Source organism: Rhinoderma darwinii, chromosome 3 (assembly GCF_050947455.1).
Source record: "Rhinoderma darwinii isolate aRhiDar2 chromosome 3, aRhiDar2.hap1, whole genome shotgun sequence".
NCBI classification, from domain to species: Eukaryota; Metazoa; Chordata; class Amphibia; order Anura; family Rhinodermatidae; genus Rhinoderma; species Rhinoderma darwinii.
The window spans coordinates 242,011,368-242,033,938 of NC_134689.1; the positions used below are offsets into that span (position 1 = coordinate 242,011,368).

At 43.7% G+C, this 22,571-nt stretch overlaps 1 protein-coding gene across 4 annotated transcripts in view; it reads right to left on the minus strand.

Annotated features, from left to right (window-relative positions):
• Window positions 1-22,571, minus strand: part of SBF1 (SET binding factor 1) — a 211,465-nt gene that overhangs the window by 97,057 nt on the left and 91,837 nt on the right. For 2 of the 4 annotated variants that reach the window (XM_075857593.1, XM_075857592.1), the window contains exons 4-9: window positions 21,672-21,794; window positions 18,121-18,231; window positions 16,444-16,549; window positions 16,221-16,353; window positions 13,915-14,023; window positions 5,236-5,349 (exon numbers count right to left, since the gene is read on the minus strand). In XM_075857593.1, coding sequence (XP_075713708.1) covers window positions 5,236-5,349; window positions 13,915-14,023; window positions 16,221-16,353; window positions 16,444-16,549; window positions 18,121-18,231; window positions 21,672-21,794 — 696 coding nt within the window. Of the gene's footprint in view, window positions 1-5,235; window positions 5,350-13,914; window positions 14,024-16,220; window positions 16,354-16,443; window positions 16,550-17,884; window positions 17,909-18,120; window positions 18,232-21,671; window positions 21,795-22,571 lie in introns of those variants that run through there. The other 2 variants (XM_075857594.1, XM_075857595.1) reach the window with 2 other exon arrangements.

Genomic DNA, 22,571 nt, shown 5'->3' on the forward strand with positions numbered 1-22,571 from the left:
CCCCACATCCCCCCCAACGTATGGATCCCCGGCTCCCAGTCCGCTGAGAACTGCAAATGGCGGTATCCGGCTGAAATTCAGCCTCCGTGCTGCTTGAAGACATCTCCGGCCGATATGAAGAATAAAGAAAGAGAAAGAAAAAGAAACTATCTGCTTCTATAATCGACCTCCTTTCCGTCATGTCGGATTCAATTGTTGCCGACGAGATTCCACCCTCTGTTCCCGAGGAAACTCTGGACGGCCTCCTTGGGTACGCCATATTGGTGACAACGGGGGATCCCGTATGGGGAGTCGGGAGGAACTGGCTTTATCCTGGGGTGGTAGAATATGTAAGTCCCTCAGCAGGTCCTCTCCCTCCTGTAGCGTAGAGAAGCCATATTGCCTATTATTGCGCATGAAGAGGAGACGAAATGGGAATGCCCACCGGTATGGAATCGCATGGTGTTTGAGGGTCTGCAGAATAGGGCGAAGCATCCGCCTTTTTTGAATGGTTTGGGGAGCCAAATCAGCATATATCTGAACCGCTGTATTATAAATGGTGATCACCGGAAGCTTCCTAGCTCTTTCCATCACCTTCTCCTTAATCGAATAATAGTGGAGTTTCACTATAATATCTCTGGGAAGTCCATCCCTCCTCATGGCCGTCAAAGCTCTATGGGCCCGGTCAATTTCCATATGTGATTCCGATATATCAGGTATCAAGGTAGTGAGTAGCAGGCGAACCACCCCCGGTACCTCCGTCTGAGATTCCGGGACCCCTCTGATCCTGAAGTTATAGCGTCGAGAACGATTTTCCAGGTCCTCAATTCTGGTGTTCGCTTCCTCCAATTGCTCCTGCAGATCCTCCATAAATCTAGTATTCTGGTTAACTCTTGCAGTGACTGAGGTCATTTTGGTCTCAATAGCCTGCATATGCGCCCCCACTTTGTGTAAATCTTGATGTACCGCGGCTATCTTGGAGCTTATTTCCCCCATCTGAGCTTGCATGGCTCTTGATATGCAGGAAAAGATGGCGTCCTCTGTCAACCCGGAAGTAATGGCCGGCTGCATGGGCGAGTGCTGTGAGACGTGAACGGGCGCTAATTGCGGCAGTCCCAGGTCTGGGATCGGGCCCTCTTCTTGTAAATCCTCCTGTGCCTGCAATAGTGATGTGCTGCTATTTTCCCGCAGGAGCACAGGATAATCCTGTGATAACACCGCCGAACTGGATTCTATCTGTGTCCCCTGCTGCTGCTGCAGCAGGCCTTGCTCCGCCATGTTCGGTGCCGCCATCAGCATATCTGCCACGGACCTCTGAGCCTGGGTTTGCTTACCCCTTCTTCCACTCCCTCTGGCCATAGGTGGATGCCCGAACCTCTAAGGTACCTCTCCTTTCTTTTATGGGTCTCGATGTCTGCTGTTAGCGATATATATGCTGGATTGCCTTCACGAGGTGCGGAGCCTGGTTAGAACGCGTCCACCATGTTCAGCTGCGCGCATGCGCCCTCAGAACTCTCCTCATGAATACAGCAGACTCATAACTATAAGTCCGCTGTTTGTTTTGCTCCTTCACTGCAATTAACAAAACGGCACAAACATTTTTTGTGCTTTTTGGTCTAGTAGCTTAGCGGATATTTTATCAAAATATGCTGCCCTTAATCCTATGGTGACCAGCCTATTTTGGGGCTTAACCCCTTCGGGACAAAGCCATTTTTTACTTTTTCACTCCCTGCCTTCCAAGAGATATAAGTTTTTTATTTTTTCTGTCAATTGAGAGGTGTGAGGGCTTATTTTTTATGGGAGGGGGGGGGGGGGTTGTAGTTTCTATTGGCACTACTTAAAGTACCATATAATGTACTGGGAAACTGAGAGAAAAAAAGTTTTTGGGAGTTTTGTTTTTATAGCTTTCACTGTGCGGTAAAAAATTAACTTTATTATGTAGCTCAATACGATTACGGCGATACCAAAAACTTATGTAGCTTTTTTTATATTTTACTACTTTTACAAAAAAAACTGTGTTGAAAAAAAAAAATTGTTATGTTTCACCGCATCCTGAGAGCCATAAGTTTTTTTAATTTTTTGTTAATTGAGCGGTGAGGGTTTGTTTTTAGTGGGACGAGCTGTAGTTTTTATTGGTACTTACAACTTTTTGATCACTTTCTATTGTTTTTTTTTTTTAGAGATCTCTAAGGTGACAAAAAAAACAGGGATTTTGTGGTTTTAAATATGTATTTTTTTTACCAGTGCTAACCGTGCGAGTTAAATAATGTTCTATTGTAATAGTTCGGACTTTATTTCCCTTTGGGGATCAATAAAGTCGTTCTCATCTTTTACTGACACGGCGACACCAATTTTATTTTTTTATTTTTAAATTACTTTAGAGGACAAATGGGAAGTGTGATTTTTTTTACTTTTAATATATATATATTGCTTGAAAAAGACCCCATTGAGCAGGGTTGAAACGTTGCAAGAGGTGATTAAAAGTGATCCCATTTTTCACTGAATTTGGAGTGCTGTCTTGTCTTTTGGAATTGTTGAGATATATATATATATATATATATATATATATATTATTTATTTTTTTTATTATAATTTTTTAATTTTTGTTATTTATTTAAACCCTGCCAAAGGATGGGCTTAACACAGGCAGAAAGAAGGCAGACCTGGAGGCGACGTTGTGGTGGTGGTGGGGGGGTCGCTATTGCTGTTCCTGGCCATTAGTGCAGGGTGTCAGCTGTAATACACAGCGGACACCCGCAGCGCATAGAGCAGGCTCAGGCTCAGCGCGTACTTATAATTTGGGGTACTTATAATTTGTTGATTAACTTTTCATGTTTTTTGAGTGGTAATATTAAAATTTTGGCAAACTTTTTTGAGCCTTAAATTTACAGTTTACCATGTGGTATAAATAATATAACAACTTTATTCTGCTGGTCGTTATGATTACGACAATACCAATTATTTTAGTTATTTTATGTTTTACTACTTTTGCACAATAAAAACACCAAAAAAAAAAAAAAAGTATTTATTTTTGTGTTGCCATATTCTAAGAGCCATAACTTTTTTTATTTTTCTGCTAACGAAGCTGTATATTTTTTTTGCACTAGGACTTGCAGTTTTTAGTGGTACCATTTTGGGGTACATACAACTTTTTGATCGCCTTTTTTTGAATTTTCTAAAAGGCAGGACAAACCGAATACATTGCAATACTTCTGTTTTGCAGTGTATTATGATGATCAGAGAATGCCTATCAGTTTTACAATTAGAACATGCCTTTAGAAGGGCCTAATAGGCATACACTGAAGGCGAACTTACGGGCCTTTGATAGGGGTGATTGAGGGAGCCCCCTCCCTCTTAAACCACTTAGGTGCCGCTGTCGCTATTGAATGCACCATCTAACGGGTTAAATGGGCTGGTTCAAAGGTAACTTTGATCCCGCCCATTAGAGCAGGACCCCGGCTGCCTTTAGATAGTCCAACACACGCTCTGGCCAGCATTGGACATTCATGCTGGGCTTATGACACAGCGCCTAAAAAGTACTCTTAAAGAGGCTCTGTCACCAGATTTTGCAACCCCTATCTGCTATTGCAGCAGATCGGCGCTGCAATGTAGATTACAGTAACGTTTTTATTTTTAAAAAACGAGCATTTTTGGCCAAGTTATGACCATTTTCGTATTTATGCAAATGAGGCTTGCAAAAGTACAACTGGGCGTGTTGAAAAGTAAAAGTCCAACTGGGCGTGTATTATGTGCGTACATCGGGGCGTGTTTACTACTTTTACTAGCTGGGCGTTCTGATGAGAAGTATCATCCACTTCTCTTCAGAACGCCCAGCTTCTGGCAGTGCAGATCTGTGACGTCACTCACAGGTCCTGCATCGTGTCGGCACCAGAGGCTACAGTTGATTCTGCAGCAGCATCAGCATTTGCAGGTAAGTAGCTACATCGACTTACCTGCAAACGCCGATGCTGCTGCAGAATCATCTGTAGCCTCTGGTGCCGATGTGTCCTCGCTCGTCTGACACGATGCAGGACCTGTGAGTGACGTCACAGCGTGATCTCTCGAACACGCTGTGTCTGCACTGCCAGAAGCTGGGCGTTGTGAAGAGAAGTGGATGATACTTCTATACACAACGCCCAGCTAGTAAAAGTAGTAAACACGCCCCGATGTACGCACATAATACACGCCCAGTTGTACTTTTACTTTTCAACACGCCCAGTTGTACTTTTGCAAGCCTCATTTGCATAAATACGAAAATGGTCATAACTTGGCCAAAAATGCTCGTTTTTTAAAAATAAAAACATTACTGTAATCTACATTGCAGCGCCTATCTGCTGCAATAGCAGATAGGGGTTGCAAAATCTGGTGACAGAGCCTCTTTAAAGACCACCGTGAAAAGACAGATAGGCGGTCATTAAAGGGGTTTTCCCATCTTGGACATTTATGGCATAACCACAGGATACGCCATCAATTTTCGATAGATGCGGGTCCGACCACTGAGACCCGCACCTATCTCTAGAACGGGTGCCCCTAAACCCCGTTTTAGCTTACTCAGGTCCCAATACCTCCGGGCCACTTCCTGGTTAGGTGGTCGACAGTTACGGAAACAGCAGAATGCTCGCTGAGCTAGGCTGTTTCCGTAACTCCCATAGAAGTTTATAGGAGTTAATGAAACAACGTAGCACGGCGAGCTACGGTGTTTTCGGAAACTCTGTAGCTATGGAAACAGAGTAGCTCACGTGCTACGCTGTTTCCATAACTCGCATTCTCTTCTATGGGAGTTACCCAAACAGCGTAGCTCAGCGAGATCGGCTGTTTCCGTAACTGCCGACCACCTAACCAGTAAGTGGCTGCGAGGCAGCGGGAGCCGAATAAGCTAGAACGGGGTTTAGGGGACCCCATTCTTGAGATATGTGCGGGTCCCAGGAGGTGGGATCCGCGTCTATCGGACATTTATTTATCCTGTGGATATGCCATAAAAGTCCAAGATGAGAAAACCCCTTTAAGGGGTAAGACAGGGTAGAATATTCGGTGACAGATCCATTTTCGAACCCAAATACATTATTTGTTTTTAGACCACCTACTATTGTAATGCCTTGTTCAACAGTGTAAATAATTAAAAGTGTATGTAATAATAAAAGTAATTGAAACAAATATGATAAAGTATTTTTATGTCAGAAAACAAATGCTACTAAGGAAAAAAACAAAAAAAAAACAGAGTTAATGATTGATATTATACAGTTGAGAGAGTCTCACCAGTGACAAGGCATCTTGCATGCGATGGATCAACGGCTCAGGAAGAAGGGGAATCTGGACACATTCTGGTATAGTTACAGTGCCACCATCTAAATCTGCTATTATTACGTCAAGCTGAGGGGAGCGCAAAATTGAAAGAAAATGAATATGATCATATTAGAAGTCAAGCCATGAAATGCAAAATATACAGACACAAAGGGAACCACTCAGTGAGGGCACTTGGATGTTATTTGTGTAGCCTCCATTCTTTTGGCAAGTGAGGCTACTACTCCAATGAGTACAGGGTTTATTTCCCACTATTTGGAGCTATCAGTGGTCAGAACTGCATCAATTATCTATTTCTAATTAAATCTTACCATGCAATAAAAGTACATAAGTGGAAACCAACCCTTCTGCCACAGCCACCATCTCTTTCCACTTTACAGACATGTCTGTTTAGCGTTCTTTTGAAGACAGAATGTGTAAATTTCTGATAGGGTTAACGCGGGGTGTGGCCTGACTAGGGACGTAGGCAGACGAATGGAGTAAAGGTACTATACGATCACAGATCAACCAGTCAGCTCGTTGATCAGCACTCGTTTGCTCCTATTACACGGAGCAATGATTGGATATGTATAGGGACGAGCGCTCGTTACTACGAACGCTCGTCCATAAACATTTTCATCATGTCGGTAGCGCATCTCACGGATTACACAGGGAGATGTGCAGCAGACAACGATCATTTTTAATTCTGCATAAAAGAGCAGATCAGCCGATGAACGAGCGCTTGCCATTGCCCTTATTACACAGAGAAATGATCGGGGAAGAGCATGCATATGAGCACTTGTTTGCCCAAACATTGGACCGTGTAATAGGGCCTTAAGTGCTCCTGCCAGAAAATCTCCCGTTTAATCCACCTAAAGAGTTTATCCCCTGATCTGCTGTGTGAAGGTGGAGGATGGAACCGCGGTAAAAATGAATAAGGAAGCAGAGGGAGCCGGTAAACTAGAGTCCCAAAATGGCATTAACACGCCTGCAACCCACTCTAGAAAGGATCTGACCGCAGGAGACGTGGTGATACTAGCAAACGTTGCTAGGACACCTTGGAGAGTTGTCCTGCCCACTGATGAAGCCAGCTGCAGCTCTGAAAGTAGAGTGCTTGCCGCTGTCTGGGTGGAAGCTGACCCTCCTTAGCTAGATGAGGTGACCAGTGAGGCTGGACAAAAATAGTTGTTACAAGTTAGAGAGCCAACTTCTCGCTGTTCCCCAATGTCACTCTGCTTTATCAGCTCGAAATCAGCAAATGATTTCTCCTTTGCAAGGAAAGATCTTCAGAAAGTGAATGAGCATAGTGAAGATGTGGAAGGGAGAGCAAGTGAATTGGAAGACAAAATGAGCCATATTAGCCATGATTTTCATAGACATGAGCAGTGTATTACTTTATTGCCGTCCAAGACAGATGACCTATAGAACAGGCTACTGAGAACAAAACTGAAGGGATGAATCTCACTGATCACTTTGAGACCCTGTGTTTGGCAGGGAAATTTTATCACCATTATGTGCTATTAAAAAGGGTGCCTACCCATTGATTATAGCCAAGTGCACCACGACTTAAGCTACTTTAATACATAGACAGGGACGCTATATGGTCACTGTTGATGGTAACAAAATAGTTTTTTTTCCCCTGACTATTCTCCTGCAATTCAAAAAACAGAGAACTCCGTTTCATGATGTTAAAAGTCTTTTACCCAACAAGCAAATCTTAGGGTTGTTGCCATGGGGAAACTTAATTCTTTAAGAATCACAAAGATGCTCTTCGCTGGCTGGATCATAATGAGCAACGTCCGAGAAAGGAGGATGGACAGTAATGGATGATCCTTTATAAGTATTGAACCCCCAGTTAACTGCTGGGTGAACGTTTGGAGAATACAAGATGGCAGAGCACCTACAGGAAGGTTCTCAACTGGTCAGACCTTCATGGAGGACTTGTGTCCTGATCTGCTTGGAGGTTGTGAATAGATCATGTTTTTTTTCCATGTTCTTTTTTAGGCATTGTAGTGTATATTATTTAATTGGTTTGTATGAACTTCTCACTCGCTACTACTCTTTATTATGCTTGTTGTGTTAAATTAATCTTTACTGATATCAATGGCTAGACCTGTACCTTATCTACTTTACAGTTAATTCATTCATTCTACGTAGGGGACAATGGCTAAAAATGTTTATTTTATATTATGGAATTTACAGGGTTTGAGGGATGTATATAAGAGGGCTGCGGTGTTTAATTTTCTACGCACGTACCTGCCAGCCACAGTTGGTCTTCTAGACATTAACCCCTTAGTGACCACCAATACGCCTTTTCACGTGAGTCACTAATGGGCTTTAGGCTAGGCTGACGCCTTTTCACGTCAGCCTAGTCTAAGTCCTGCACAGGTCTCCCGTGCAGGCAGAAGCCGGGGCTCTGCTGTCTGATGACAGCTGAGCTCCTGCTCCAATGCCCGCTATCGAAGTTTACTTCGATCGCGGCCGTTTAACCCGTTAAATGCCGCCGTCAATAGCGACCGCGGCATTTAACTTTGTTTACAAAGGGAGTGCGCTCCCTCTGTCACCCATCGGCGGCCCGCGAATGCAATCGCGGGTCTCCGATGGGGTGTCATGGCAGCCGGGGGCTTGATAAAAGCCCCCAGGTCTGCCCTGGACATATGCCTGTTAGGACGCGCCGGAGGCACGTCCTAACAGATTGCCTGTCAGATTTACACTGACAGGCAATAATGCTCTGGTATACGAAGTATATCAACGCATTATAGCAGCGATCGGAACATCGCACAGTAAAGTCCCCTAGTGGGACTAATAAAATAAGTCATCAAAGTGAAATAAAGATTATTAATAAAAAGTACAGTAAAAAAAATAAAATCATTTTTTTCCATAAAAAGTGGTTTTATTTAGTAAAAGTGTAAAAAAAAAAAAAAAGTACACATATGTGGTATCGCCGCGACCGTAATGACTCCATTAATAAAGTTAATATGTCATTTAAACCGCAAGGTGAACACCGTAAAAAAAAAACGCAAAAAACCATGGCGAAATTGCAATTTTTTTCCATTGCCCCCCAAAAAAGTCATAATAAAAATGAATCAATAAGTCCCATGCACCCCAAAACAGTACCATTCAAAACTACGTCTTGTCCCGCAGAAAACAAGCCCAAAAAATCACTACATTGATGGAAAAATAAAAAAGTTACGGCTCTTGCAAAGCGATGATGCAAAAACAAATAATTTTAGTTCAAAAGTGTTTTTATTGTGCAAAAGTCGTAAAACATAAAAAAACCTCTACATATGTGGTATCGCCATAATCGTACCGACCCATAGAATAAAGGTAACATGTTAATTACGTCGCACAGTGAACGGCGTCAATTTAAAAGCGCATAGAACAATGGCGGAATTTCAGGTTTTTGTTATAATCCCCCCCAAAAAGGTTAATAAAAGTTAATATAAAAATTATATGTACCCAAAAATGGTGCCATTAAAAAGCACAACTAATCCCGCAAAAAACAAGTCTTCATACAGCTATGTAGACGAAAAAATAAAAACGTTATAGCTCTTTGAATGTGACTATAGAAAAACGAATAAAATAGCTTGGTCATTAAGGCCTAAAATGGGCTGGTCACTAAGGGGTTAAGAAAAACATAACATACCCCTGCTGCATAGATCACAGATAAGCTATAGTTTTCATTCCACATATTCTGGATATACACCAGAAGCGAGTGTTTTAGTACACAGGTCTATAGTATACCATTTGAGTGTTTGCTTGTGGAGGATGATGTGGGCAGCAGGTACCGTATGTGTTTAGTGCAAATTATTTACTAAGTGATATCTATTAATAGCGGTTTATACACCTTTCATAAAAAAAATGGGGAAAAAGTAGGGCATTTACTGGCGCTAATTGCCAAAGTACAAACTGGATCAACATATTGCAGATAGAAGAGATTCAGAGGGTATAATAGTACAGGAACGGATTCTCCCAGTGTTCCAGCATTTATTTATTTTTTTATAAAACTTAGAGACGCACCAGCAATTTTTTTGTTTACCTCTATAGTGCAACATCGGCTATTATTAAAGAATAATGTATAGGCTCTTGTGCATACCTGTTTTAGTTGATGTGCCATTTATGGGCTGTCTACCATCTTGGTTCTTTCTTCCCCTCTGATATGGTTCCCCTAATGCAGACTACATTTCCCATGATGCTTCTGGCTTTGCAGAGGAAGAGGGGGTGGAGTCTCATCACATTACACTTGCTCTGCGCCCTATCTAGGGCTGGGCGATTTTGCCCAAAAATAAAATCTAGATTTTTTCCAACACTAGCCGATTTTTGATTTGAATCGCAGGGAACAGGTTAACAGAACCTATAATCAATGATGCGCTGTGTGCACTAACCTCCCCCTCTGCCTGTCACCTCAGCCGGTCTCCCACATTGCAGATGAGAGCAGTGTAAATTGCAGCAGGACGAGGCAGTTCGCGCCCAGCAGGCACTTTGGTGCGAGATTACATTAGTGTCTTAAGTCTGAGCAGAACCCTGTGCAGTAGCGGCCCCACGATGTAGCTAAATGTTTAAACAAACTTCTGACATGACCTATAGCGACATGTCAGAAGTTTTGATTGGTGGGGGTCCGAGTGCTGAGACCCCCACCAATTGCTAAAACGAAGCAGCTGAAGCACTCGTGGGAGTCACTTCGTTTCTGTTCGGCTTTTTCCAGAAATCCGACGTATTGGAGTACGGGCTCATAGACTTTCTATTGAGTCCGTCCTCCAATACATTGATTTCCAGAAAAAGCCAAACAGAAACGAAGCGGTTGAGAACTCACACGAACGCTTCAGCTGTTTCGTTTTAGCGATTAGTGGGGGTCTCCGTGCTCGGACCCCCACCAATCCAAACTTCTGACACGTCACTATGATATGTCAGAAGTTTGTTAAACGTTTAGCTACACTTGAAGGACGGATTCACACAACCGTGATTGGACCGTAAAAGACGGCCCATGTGTCAGACGGATTTCCCGGCCCGACCACTGTACACGTGAAGTGAATGGGACTCCTGGCATCAGTCATTTAGGCTGCAGTGACACGACTGAAAAAAAATGGCCATTAAAAACTGATCAATTGTCAGTTTTTCATGTCCATTTTGCATCAGTGTCTCCAAATTTTCATCCATTTCCAGTTCGTCTGTTTTTAATGGCAGTTTGTCATCCATTTGCCGTCCGATTTTTGTGGCCGTTAAAAAAAAAAAATAAAAAAAAATATGGATTTCGTTTTTTTGTCCCAATCCCCTGAAAACACCACCGTGCCTATGTAGATAGAGCCGCAAAGTCCCTGTAGATAGTGCCCACATAGTGCCACAGTGCCCACATATAGTGACAGTGCCCACATATAGTGACAGTGCCCACATATAGTGACAGTGTCAGTCCCCACATATAATGAAAGACTAGGGAGACCCTGGTAGTTGGCGGGAAGCACTTTGCATTCATTCACTACAAGCATTAATTCATTTGTTGTAGCAACGTACTCTGACTCTACACGTTTTGCTAGCCTACATTGGATAAATTTTACTTTATATGTTGTGTGTCTCTCCTTTGGATATATTAAATGTATATTAATAAAGGTTATATTTTATTTCTTTACTTTATTATTTGAGTAGTTGGAAATCCTAGTTTCATTGTGCCTCAGGCATATTAGTAGTTTTCTGACTTAGTCCACACATATAGTGACAGTGCCCACATATAGTGACAGTGCCCACAGTGCCGCCACCCCCCCCCCCAATATAGTGCCCCTGTAGCTAGTGCTACACCCCCATGCAGATAGCATCCCCACCCCATGTAGATCGCACCCCAACTCCCTTGTAGATCGCACCACCACCCGCATTGTAGATCGCAATCCCCCCTTCTTCCGTGTAGATATCGTCACTGTAGCTGCCACTAGGAGCTGAATCTCCGGCCAGAGGTTGCCGGGGATTCAGCTCCTAGTGGAAGAAACTGTGGTGCGATCTACAAGGGGGGGGGGGTAGTGCTGGTGCGACCCGCAACTGGGGGGGGTGGGGTGCGACCCACAAGGGGGGGGGGTAGTGCTGGTGCGACCCGCAACTGGGGGGGGGGTGGGGTGCGACCCGCAACTGGGGGGGGGGGGTGCGACCCGCAACTGGGGGGGGGTGGGGTGCGACCCGCAACTGGGGGGGGGTGGGGTGCGACCCGCAACTGGGGGGGGGTGGGGTGCGACCCGCAACTGGGGGGGGGGTGGGGTGCGACCCGCAACTGGGGGGGGGGTGGGGTGCGACCCGCAACTGGGGGGGGGTGGGGTGCGACCCGCAACTGGGGGGGGTGGGGTGCGACCCGCAACTGGGGGGGGAGGGGTGCGACCCGCAACTGGAGGGGGCGCGACCCGCAACTGGAGGGGGCGCGACCCGCAACTGGAGGGGGCGCGACCCGCAACTGGAGGGGGCGCGACCCGCAACTGGAGGGGGCGCGAGCCGCAACTGGGGGGGGGGTGCGACCCTCAACTGGGGGGGGGGGTGCGACCCGCAACTGGGGGGGGGTGCGACCCGCAACTGGGGGGGGGTGCGACCCGCAACTGGGGGGGGGTGCGACCCGCAACTGGGGGGGGGGTGCGACCCGCAACTGGGGGGGGGGTGCGACCCGCAACTAGGGGGGGTGCGACCCGCAACGGGGGGGGGTGCGACCCGCAACTGGGGGGGGGGTGCAATCTGTAAGGGGGTGCTATCTGTGAGGGGGTGCTATCTGTGAGGGGGTGCTATCTGTGAGGGGGTGCTATCTGTGAGGGGGTGCTATCTGTGAGGGGGTGCTATCTGTGAGGGGCGGTGTATACTAGGAGTCTCTGCTTCCCCATGGAACTGCTGTTCCATTCTGTATAATTTTGTTCAGTACAGAACTGCAGTTCTGTGGGGAAGCAGAAGCAGTAAATCGCCCAGCTCTAGCCCTATCTAAGTGATAGATCAGTGACATATAACTTCTGTCCTCACACTGCAGAGTCTCAGTTTATCTTACGCAGCTCAGCCTGTCTCCCTGTCTTCTGCTTGTGACATATTATATCACTGCGCTCCTGGTCCCCTAGGGAAGAAATCTTTTCAGCAGCACTAAATGTATGGGGAGGGGGGGGAATAAAGAAAAACAATGTGGACAGAGCTGGGAGGGCTCTCAGAGCTACCAGGAGGGATTTGATAGGCGATGATGTAATCCCGTAGGTCACAAGAAGTCATCGACACAAGGGAGAGTGACATTCTGTCTACACATGGGAGCATGGTCTATTTTGGTGGTCAGACTGAACATATGACACAGTTGCCCACAATGAAAGCGCTCAAAATATATGGATGCAACTGAACTGGAAAGAAACAAAAATGATACTGCTACAATATTGCTGATGAGTTAGCCTTATATGTGCAAAAAATTGTTAAAAAAAAAATGCTGCAGTGCTTCTTTAAAACCAATCCAAATTACGCTTTAGTAGAGAACACATTTTATATGGATAATGTCACCTGTTGTATCTGAGGAATATAAGGCTTATTTGGATAGCCCCCTGTTACTGGAAGAGTTGCAACAGGCAGTGGCCTCTGTGGCTAACAACAAAGCACCAGGTTCGTATGGTCTCCCGGCAGAAATCTAGATAAAAAGCTAGGGGATATATTGCTTCCCAACTTGTTGCGTGTTTTCCAGTAAGCTGGGGTAGAAGGAGCCTTGCCTGGATCTATGCAGGAAGCAATTCTAGTGTTTCTACCATAGCCGGGTGGGTAAGTAGCCTCTTTCCCGAGACTCAAAGATCTGTTGTCTTGCTATCCACATATATTAAAATATTGGTAGGCTCTTCAACTTCAATAAGTGATGGCTCTTTAATATCAATCATTATACATACTGACCAATCCGGCTTTATGCCTGTAAGATCAATGGTCATGAATATACGGCATTTATACCAAAATATGCAACTGCCTGTAGAGAATAGTTGACTGAATGGTTTGCTCATTGGATGCCGCTAAGCCATTAGACAGTATTGAGTGGGACTATTTATTGATGTTAGAAAATGAGGCCCTACACCAAATTTCTCTATCATGGGATTGTTTACTGTATAAGGAACTGCAACCTCTGCTTCTAATTAAAAAAGTTGTTGGACAAAATAATTTGCGTTGGGCAAACCTTGTTTTTTGAGGGGATTTTACATGGAACAGGATTTCACCATATTACTTGTATGCGCCATTCATATATTTATATAAGTTAATCATGTCCCCCCTTAGTCGTCTCTTTTCAAGGCTAAATAGGTTTAGTTCTTTTAATCTTTCCTCATAACTTAGATATTAGCTTCATTGCTCTTCTTTGTATTTTTTCCAACTCCAGGGCATCCTTTCTATGAACTGGAGCCCAGAACTGAACTGCATATACTAGATGGGGCCTCACTAATGCTTTGTAAAGTGGTAATATTACATCCCTGTCCCGCGACTCCATGCCTCTTTTAATACACCACAATATCTTGCTGGCCTTTGGAGCAGCTGATTAAATAACAGCATGCAATGTCAGTTTATGATTTACAAGTACACCCAGGTCCTTCTCAACAAGTGAATCCCCCAGTTTAGGTCCCCCTAGGCGTGTCCTGGAGTGCAAACAGCAGCTCAACCCACAAAATAAGAATGCTAAAAGTTATAAAATATTCTTACCAGATCCTGGGTCTCGGCCTGAAAGAGGGCACTTACACCAATGATGAATGGTGTTGGTGTGCTGAGAACCTCAAGAAGTTGAGCAGGGAGAATAGGTACATACGTGAAACTGAAATAGTAACAAATTATATTAAGATAAACCAGGGAGAAAACATCATGTGCAGCATCACAACTTGTATAGTGGAACACCTCAGAATAGTTTAAGCCTTGTTAACAGTACAATATTTTAACCAGTTCAGAACCACCCACTGTATATATGTGGCGCGGGTTTAAAGAGGCTCTGTCACCAGATTATAAAATCCCTATCTCCTATTGAATGTGATCGGCGCTGCAATGTAGATAACAGCAAAGTTGTTGGGTTTTTTTGCTTTTGTTTTTTTAAACGATCATTTTTGCCCAAGTTATGAGCAATTTTAGATTTATGCAAATTAGCTTTTCAATAGACAACTGGGCGTGTATTGTGTTTTTACCAACTGGGCATGTATTGTGTTTTTACCAACTGGGCGTGTATTGTGTTTTTACCAACTGGGCGTGTATTGTGTTTTTACCAACTGGGCGTGTTTACTCGTTTTACCAACTGGGCGTTGTGAATAGAAGTGTATGACACTGAACATTCAGCGTCATACACTTCTCATCGTTCCCACCCAGCTTCTTTCACTGCACAGACACACAGCGTGACGTCACTCACAGGTCCTTCACCATCACGTCGGACGAGAGAAGATACATCGGCTCCAGGCGTCCAAGAGGGAAATATGCTAGTCTCTAGGGAGTTTACTATGCTTACCTGCACACGGTGATGCTGTTGCAGATTCAACTGTACCCTCTCTGACGCCTGGAGCCGGTGTCCTTCTCTCGTCCGACGCGATGAAGGACCTGTGGGAGGAAGTGACGTCACAGCGTGATCTCGCGAGAACACGCTGTGTCTGCAGTGAAAGAAGCTGGGTGGGAACGATGAGAAGTGTATGACGCTGATTTGTCAGCGTCATACACTTCTATTCACAACGCCCAGTTGGTAAAACGAGAAAACACGCCCAGTTGGTAAAACGAGAAAACACGCCCAGTTGGTAAAACGAGAAAACACGCCCAGTTGTCTATTGAAAAGCTAATTTGCATAAATCTAAAATTGCTCGTAACTTGGGCAAAAATGATCGTTTTTCAAAAAAAAAACAAACAACGTTATCGTTATCTACATTGCAGCGCCGATCACTTTCAATAGGAGATAGGGATTTTATAATCTGGTGACAGAGCCTCTTTAAGCATGCTGACATTCAGCTACAAAATCGCTCAGGCAAGTGCCAGGCAGTCAGAGACTGAAAGGGACCCTGGAAAAAAGACAAAAGCGGTTTTCACGACTTTTATATACTCTGTACTCACATACACAACACTTAATGGTCACATGATCACCGTACTAGGAGTCTGCTCCTGGGTCTGACTAGACCCAGCACAGCCCAACAGTGACAATAGTCATTATAAACTGGGCTGATTTCCCCTGTAGACAAGACTATCACAAATAAAAACTATTTTAGGGTAAAACTATATGAAAAGAAAAAAAATAGGTTTATAGGTTGAAAAGAAAATTGAAAAAAAATTGTAGCTAAGAACACTAAAAAAAAACCCATCAAAACACTAAAATGTGTGTAAACGATAAGAAAAGAACCCTAGCAGTGATCACGAAAGAAAACGTTGCAAAAATCACGTCGCTACCTCAACATTTTAAAAGGTTATACTAACTTATGCCAAAAATTGTTAAACGGTAACTGGTCCTAAAACCATAGGATGGTTTAGCTGATGTACAAGTTCACGAAGGAAAGTTTTTAAATATTTGAAGCACTTAAAAGTTACTAAGCTCATGCATTTTAGCAGATATGAAAAGTATCACTTGCGAAGCTGCTTTATTTTAGGGTTCTCCTATTTTAACATAGTCTTTTATGGGAGGATAGAAGATTGACCTGATGCACCAGTCAAACCATTGCTACCATTAAAATATTACAAAGTATTTAAAATGTAGCGTGAACATAGCCTAACCGTACAGAAGGTGTATAAAAAGGAGCATCAGACACCTGCGTCAGGGCTTTATTTATTTTACTCCGTCAAGGGAAAACCCAAAGTAACGGTCCCCTTGAACCATTGACTTTAATGGGTTCTGTCGGCTTTCCGACAGGGTGCTCGTGGTTTTACTGGAAACCCCTCATGAAGCCTTTAACGCAGACGTGAACAGAGCCTTACCAGGTATCTGAAGATTTTAAACAAAAACAAACTCTAGTCCTTTAGAGAATGAAAATATTTGCAATTACAAAAAATTGTACCTGTATCTAAGAGGAAACATTATAGCCAGGAGAGCTCTGCAGGATTCTGTCAAGCGCTGGTAACTTCGAGAAAGAAACAAGATCTTGTGCTCAGTTAGAGCTGCACAGAACAGGCACAATACATTGGTAATACCTGAAAAGCAGTAAAATGAAAAGTAAAAACATGTTGTAAAAGAAAAACAACAACATAAAACAGGTAAGAGATTGACATAGGGTTACTTACCAAGTTGTCGAAATAACAGGGCTACACTACAGTTGCTGATGGGAAGAGAGTCACATATTGGAGTTTGTATCACTTGGCGGTCCCCTGCTCCCAGAGATATGGTTCTCTACAGAAACCAGAGGGAAACATTTAGACGTCAAGTAAGAAGCTTCGTTACGATCAGTGAAATAGTGGAAAAATGTGTAAAGTAAAAATTCAGTTACAGTAATTGAGTGGCAAACAGATTGCAATGTAGGACTAAGTGACTAAGTAAGGCTGAATAATTTCACTTAATAAAAGAATACAAAGCAAAGGGAGTGAAGAGCAAGGTGAGGATTCACTACAAATGTTTAGGCAACTTAGCAGCCACATCGTATTTGCAAAATGTGCTTATCTCCTTACATGACAAATTAACAAGTGGGCCTTTTACAGTCCAAAAATTAAGAATGTACTGTAAAAATGGCAGTATACCAAATCCAAGGGATCATTCACACTATTCTATTTTTTAGCAATCTTCATAAACAATTGCATTATTGTTCATGAATGTTCAATATGTTTCTATGTGGGTAAAATAACGGATTCAATAACGAATACAATTTTTTTTAAAATCTTACGGATCCCTGTAATTGCTAGGGTTCACTTTCAAGCATCTGACAAACCATTCTATAATATCAGAAATTTTCAAACACAAGACACAAATAATGCCTCATGTATTTCATTTTCCTTTTTTAATCAATCAATTACATTTAAGTATGCAGAAGAGAAATAATGTGGTCATTAATTTTATTTTTTCATTATTTTGTAGATTTTTATTATTAAAAAAAAATGTCCCTAGGAACTGCCATATCGGAGAAGACCACTTCTTTCTAATATTGCCTGTTAACAGTGCAGCAAAGGGTGTGATTTATGGTATCTGAAATAAATGGGAGTCAATTGACAGAGAAATGTCAGACTATAGTAGTCTCCAGGTACAGATGCATACAGAGCCTTCTCTGCGTGTATAGTTTTACGATTCTGCATTATTGATGCCTCCAGCAGTAAAATAGAACTGTAGTTCAATAACCACCCTCTGCTGACCCTGTCCCAATCTACAAAGCAAAGCTGTGTGCTGCAGTGGCCAGCGTGAAATATAATTTTTTTTTTTTTACATGGAAAGTCACATTTAAATTACGAAAAAGAGGCCACTAAAAAATACCCATTTTTAAAAGGGAAGATATAAAGCACCACAGAAAATGATAGCGCTAAAAAAACATGTTATTGAAGTAAAAGACAACTAAACACTTTCATCTTATAAAGACAGTAAACCTCTATTCCAGTACTTCATTTTTGGTGATATAGTATACTTTATATTAGGATTTGCTTCCTTGGAATTTTTTTTCTTTTTCGACCCAAATAAATAGGTAATAGGAAAAAGATAAGCAGGCAGTGTGCAGCGTGTCAGCAATTATAATGAAGTGCATACCATACCATCCTGCTCCATGTCAGACTGGGAGAAAAAAAATTAACATGGAATCAAAGAAATACACAAGCTTGAAAAGCTAAAATGTATACTGAATAAATGACAGGTCCAAACAAGCAAACAGCTTCTGATATGATCTTGTCTGTCCACTATTTAAACTGACTATTTTCCAAACAAGCAGTCTACTTTTTTCTCTTTGAAAAGAATTTAGATAACTAAATGACTTATTTAACACTTGCCTGGGAACCACCAGTAACAGGGATAGTGCAAGTTAGTAGGTTTCCGACGACATTCTCCAGAGATATACTGAGGCCATCAGTGTGAATGGTGTAGATCAGACCTAAAGAATCCTATAAGGAGAAATATTACAAATGTAAAATGTTACAAAAGGTGAGATTTCAGAAAACACTATTCTAGTACTGTCAAGAAACGTAACTAGCCTAATTAAATATAATGATATGGAACAAGACGAATAAATGTAATAATTTGTAACATAAATGAAGGGTGTAAACTTTTACATATATCTACATACATGGCCGCCATCAGGGCAGTACTGCTGGTATACCTGTCAGGGGCCTGGCAACAAGGATGAAAAGTGGCCGTCCGCTACTTTAGATATTTCATTGAGGGCTAGTTACTTGGAGAAAGGAACGGACCTTGCAATGTAACGGGCCGCCCTTTACTCTGAAGTAACTTACGCTGGGGCCCTGAGAGGAAGATGCTGCATGAGCAGGAAACAGAAGCTCCGTGTCACGTGTGGAGGGAGCCGTCCACAAGACAGGGAGGACGGAGGAAGAAGAGCCGGAGAGGAGCAGTGCCACACAGCTCCCCCCCTCCTGCCTGCAACTTGTAACACCTCAGGAAGATTCCTCCAGGACAGGTAAGAGGGAACTGTAATGTTATGTGTGGGGGATTCTTTAAAAATCGTTTTTGTGGGGGAGGGGGAACTTAACTGTAAATTATATATGTGGGGATGGGGATTTTGTGTAAAACGTTTTTGTGGGGTGGGTGTGACTTGGCTGTGAATGCTATGTGTGGGAGAAGGGATTCATTATTAATTTTTCTTGGGGAGGGAGAACTTAACTGTTAGGGCTTATTCAGACGAACGGGATATACGTCCGTGCAACGCGTGTGATTTTCACACGCGTCGCACAGACCTATATTAGTCTATGGGGCCGTGCAGACAGGTGAGTGGTTTTTACGCAGCGTGAGTCCGCTGCGAAAAACTCACGACATGTCCGTTCTTTCTGCGTATTTCGCGCATCACGCACCCATTGAAGCCAATGGGTACGTGAAAATCACGCGCACCACACGGAAGCACTTCCGTGGGACGCGCGTGATTCGCGCAACAGCAGTGAAAAGGATGAATGAAAACAGAAAAGCACCACGTGTTTACAAACATCCAAACAGAGTTTCATAATGATGGCGGCTGCGCGAAAATCACGCAGCCGCGCATCATATGGTGATGACACACGGAGCTGCCAAGTGCCTTTTGCGCACGCAAAATGCTGCATTTTTTGCGTGCGCAAAACGCACACGCTTGTGTGAATCCGGCCTTAGGCTGAGTTCACACGGGGCAGATACGCTGCATAAAAGCAGCGTATCCGCCCTGTGCGCCGCAGGGAACTCCGACCGAAAATCCACACCAAACTGTGGTGCAGTTTTTTGCCCGGAATGTCCGCTGCGGAAGCTGCAGCATTTCGCCGGCCTGTTAGCAGTCACATGGGATGAAACGTCATCTCAGTAGGCCGCACTGGAGGAAGAAACCCAAACTCCTGTATAACTAAGATTTTTTTATTTTTTTTAGGAGTTGCATTTTTTTAATTCAATGGAGAAAACCTTCAACAAATAAGCAGCGATTCCGCAAATACAACGGACATGCTGCGGAATAAAAATCTGCACCGCAAGTCAATTTCTGAGCGTTTATACTGCACACTATTTACGCAGCGTGTGGATGACATTTGTTCTATCACATTCACTCTGCTGCTACTGTATTTGCTGCAGATTTTTTGCAACGAATTCCGTTGCGGAAAAACTAAAGTATTTACGCTACATGTGAACTGGCCCTAAGGCCTAATTCACACGACCGCGTTCAGTCCGTGATATACAGACCGCATGCCGGCCGCAGTTCCCGGACCGAACACAGTGCAGGGAGCCGGGCTCCTAGCATCATAGTTATGTACGATGCCAGGTGTCCCTGCCTCCCCTGTCCCGTGCTGAAAACATGATTACAGTATAGGACAGTTATCCCGCAGCGAGGCAGGGACTCCTGGCATCGTACATAACTATGATGCTAGGAGCCCGGCTCCCTGCACGGGGTTGGGTCCGGGAAATGCGTCCGACATGCGGTTCGACATATCCGGGGATTCTGTTTAAAGGCTATGTAAACATTAGACTATTTTTTTTTTTTTAAAAAAAAGGTTTCAATCAGGGTGTTTGGTGCAGCCGGGCAATTACATATTATTACAAATTATTTTTACTATTTGAGATACAGCGGCTTTATATCCTGTATACAGAGCAGCTGTATCTAGTTCTGAGACCTGAATCCGTCAGGTCAGCGGGACTGACGGGTTCAGTGACATCGGACAGATCAAGCTGTAATCGATCACATCTTTGTTTCTAACTTAGATGGAATTGGTAAAGCCGGGTTCCCACGTAGCTAAACGCTGCAGAATTTCCGCAACGGAATTCTGTTCAGAAATTCCGCAGCATTTACAGTAGCAGCAAAGAGGATGAGATTTTGTAAATCTCATGCCCACACTGCAGAAAAACCACGCAGCATAAACGTTAAATTGACCTGCAGAGCGGAATTTAAATCACGTCAATTTATGCTGCGTTTTTGTTGATTTTCTGCTGCGGGTTTTCCCATTCGCCGATATCGGTGCCGTTATATTTGGCGCCCGATATTTAAATAACCCCCTGAACAGTCAACTGGGCATGTACTGGAATGGGGGAATGTTACTATGGCTGTGACACTGTCCAATCAGATATGGACAGTGCCACAGCAAAAGCAAGGAGAGAGAGTGTGCGCGATTGCAGTCTTTTCACCCGAACTGGCAAGGGGGCGTGTCTCTGCTACGGACAGTGTAAAAGCTGTAGAGAGGAGAGAGCGCATGCGCGCTCATCTCTTGTGAGAGATCAGTCTTGTACTTTGTCTACCGAACTGGCAAGGGGGCGTGTCACTGCTACGGACAGTGTAAGAGCTGTGGAGAGGAGAGAGCGCAGTTCGGCAGAAGACTCCTCTTGAAAGCTTGAGTGAGCGCGTGTGCTTTCTCTCCTCGCTCTAGCTGTAACACTGTCCATATATGATTAGACAGTGTGGAAGCCATAGTAACACTCCCCCTTGCCAGTACACGCCCCATTGACTGTTCAGGGGGTTATTTAAATACCGGGCGCCAAATATAACGGCACCGATATCTAAATAAGGGAGGGAGGTAGAAAAAAAAATTTAAAGTGCCCCTGGGTTTGTTCAGCCCTCCCCATTACATGCTGCACATGTTTGGGGAGGTGAAAGGTTCACTTTAAATTGAACAAAATACAGAGCATTAACTGGTCACTGCCTGCTCCATGGTTTTGTTCACTGTAATTGACATCAGCACCAAAATCGGTTAACGCATATAACGTACAAACATGAGCGCCACACTTTCCGTTGTCCACCCCTGGTAATGGAGGGGGCCCATACATCTGTATGGGGCCCAGAAATTCCTGATGGCGGCCCTGTCTACATATAATATATAAAGTATGAAGACATACCAAGCTAGCTCATGTTACTCAAGCAAAGGACACTCACCCTAAAGACTTCCGGATGATCCAGACGTGAAACAAGTACCAGAGTCTTTGGAGCATAAAGCTGCGCCGCAGATGGCAAAGGGGCATCTTCCTCGGCTTCGCCATCTCTCTGGTCAATAACATTCTATGAAGTACATGTAATGTTAATTGCGGAGCAAAACACATGGTGAGAAGTTTTCAACACATGGACTTCTAGGTCTTTACGCTAAGGCTATGTTCACACAGAGTATTTTGCAGGCAGAATTTCTGCCTCAAAATTCCGTTTGGAAGTTTGAGGCAGATTTTTCTCTCCCTGCACGCAGATTTTCACCCGCGGCCATAAAACACCGTGAAGGGGGAGGCATTTTCGGGCCATTTTTGACGAGCTTTTTGGTGCGGTTTCCGCGTCAAAAAACTCTGTGTGAACGTAGCCTTAAGAAACGCACTGTTTATAGAATGAGTATGTGCAGTGAGGTTACATAGTTGCTCCATCTTTGACATCATGGGGGAGATTATTACAGTCTTAAATTTTGACAACTTAAATCTAAACCAGGCAGAAGATGCGCCAAACCTATAAAAGTGGCGCATAATGTGTTATTTGGCGCATCTCGCTAGAATCTTTTCCGTTCCTTACGCCACACCTTACGCAATTTAAGACTACTATGAACCACAGCTACTTTTCTAGAAAATTTTCAAAACTGCCTAGTGAGGCACAAAAATGGTCTAAACACACAGAATCTGGTACAAGGCATGTACGCCCAATTCTTGGCGCAAATTGAGTCAGAATCAGCTTAAAGAGTATCTCCACTTTCAGTCACTTGTATTACAGATTTGTCTTCTACCAGCAGCACGGACTGTGTAAAGCCTGCGCTGCTGGCTGCTCATAAGTCTTCAATAAGAGAGAGTAGGAAACAGAGCGTCC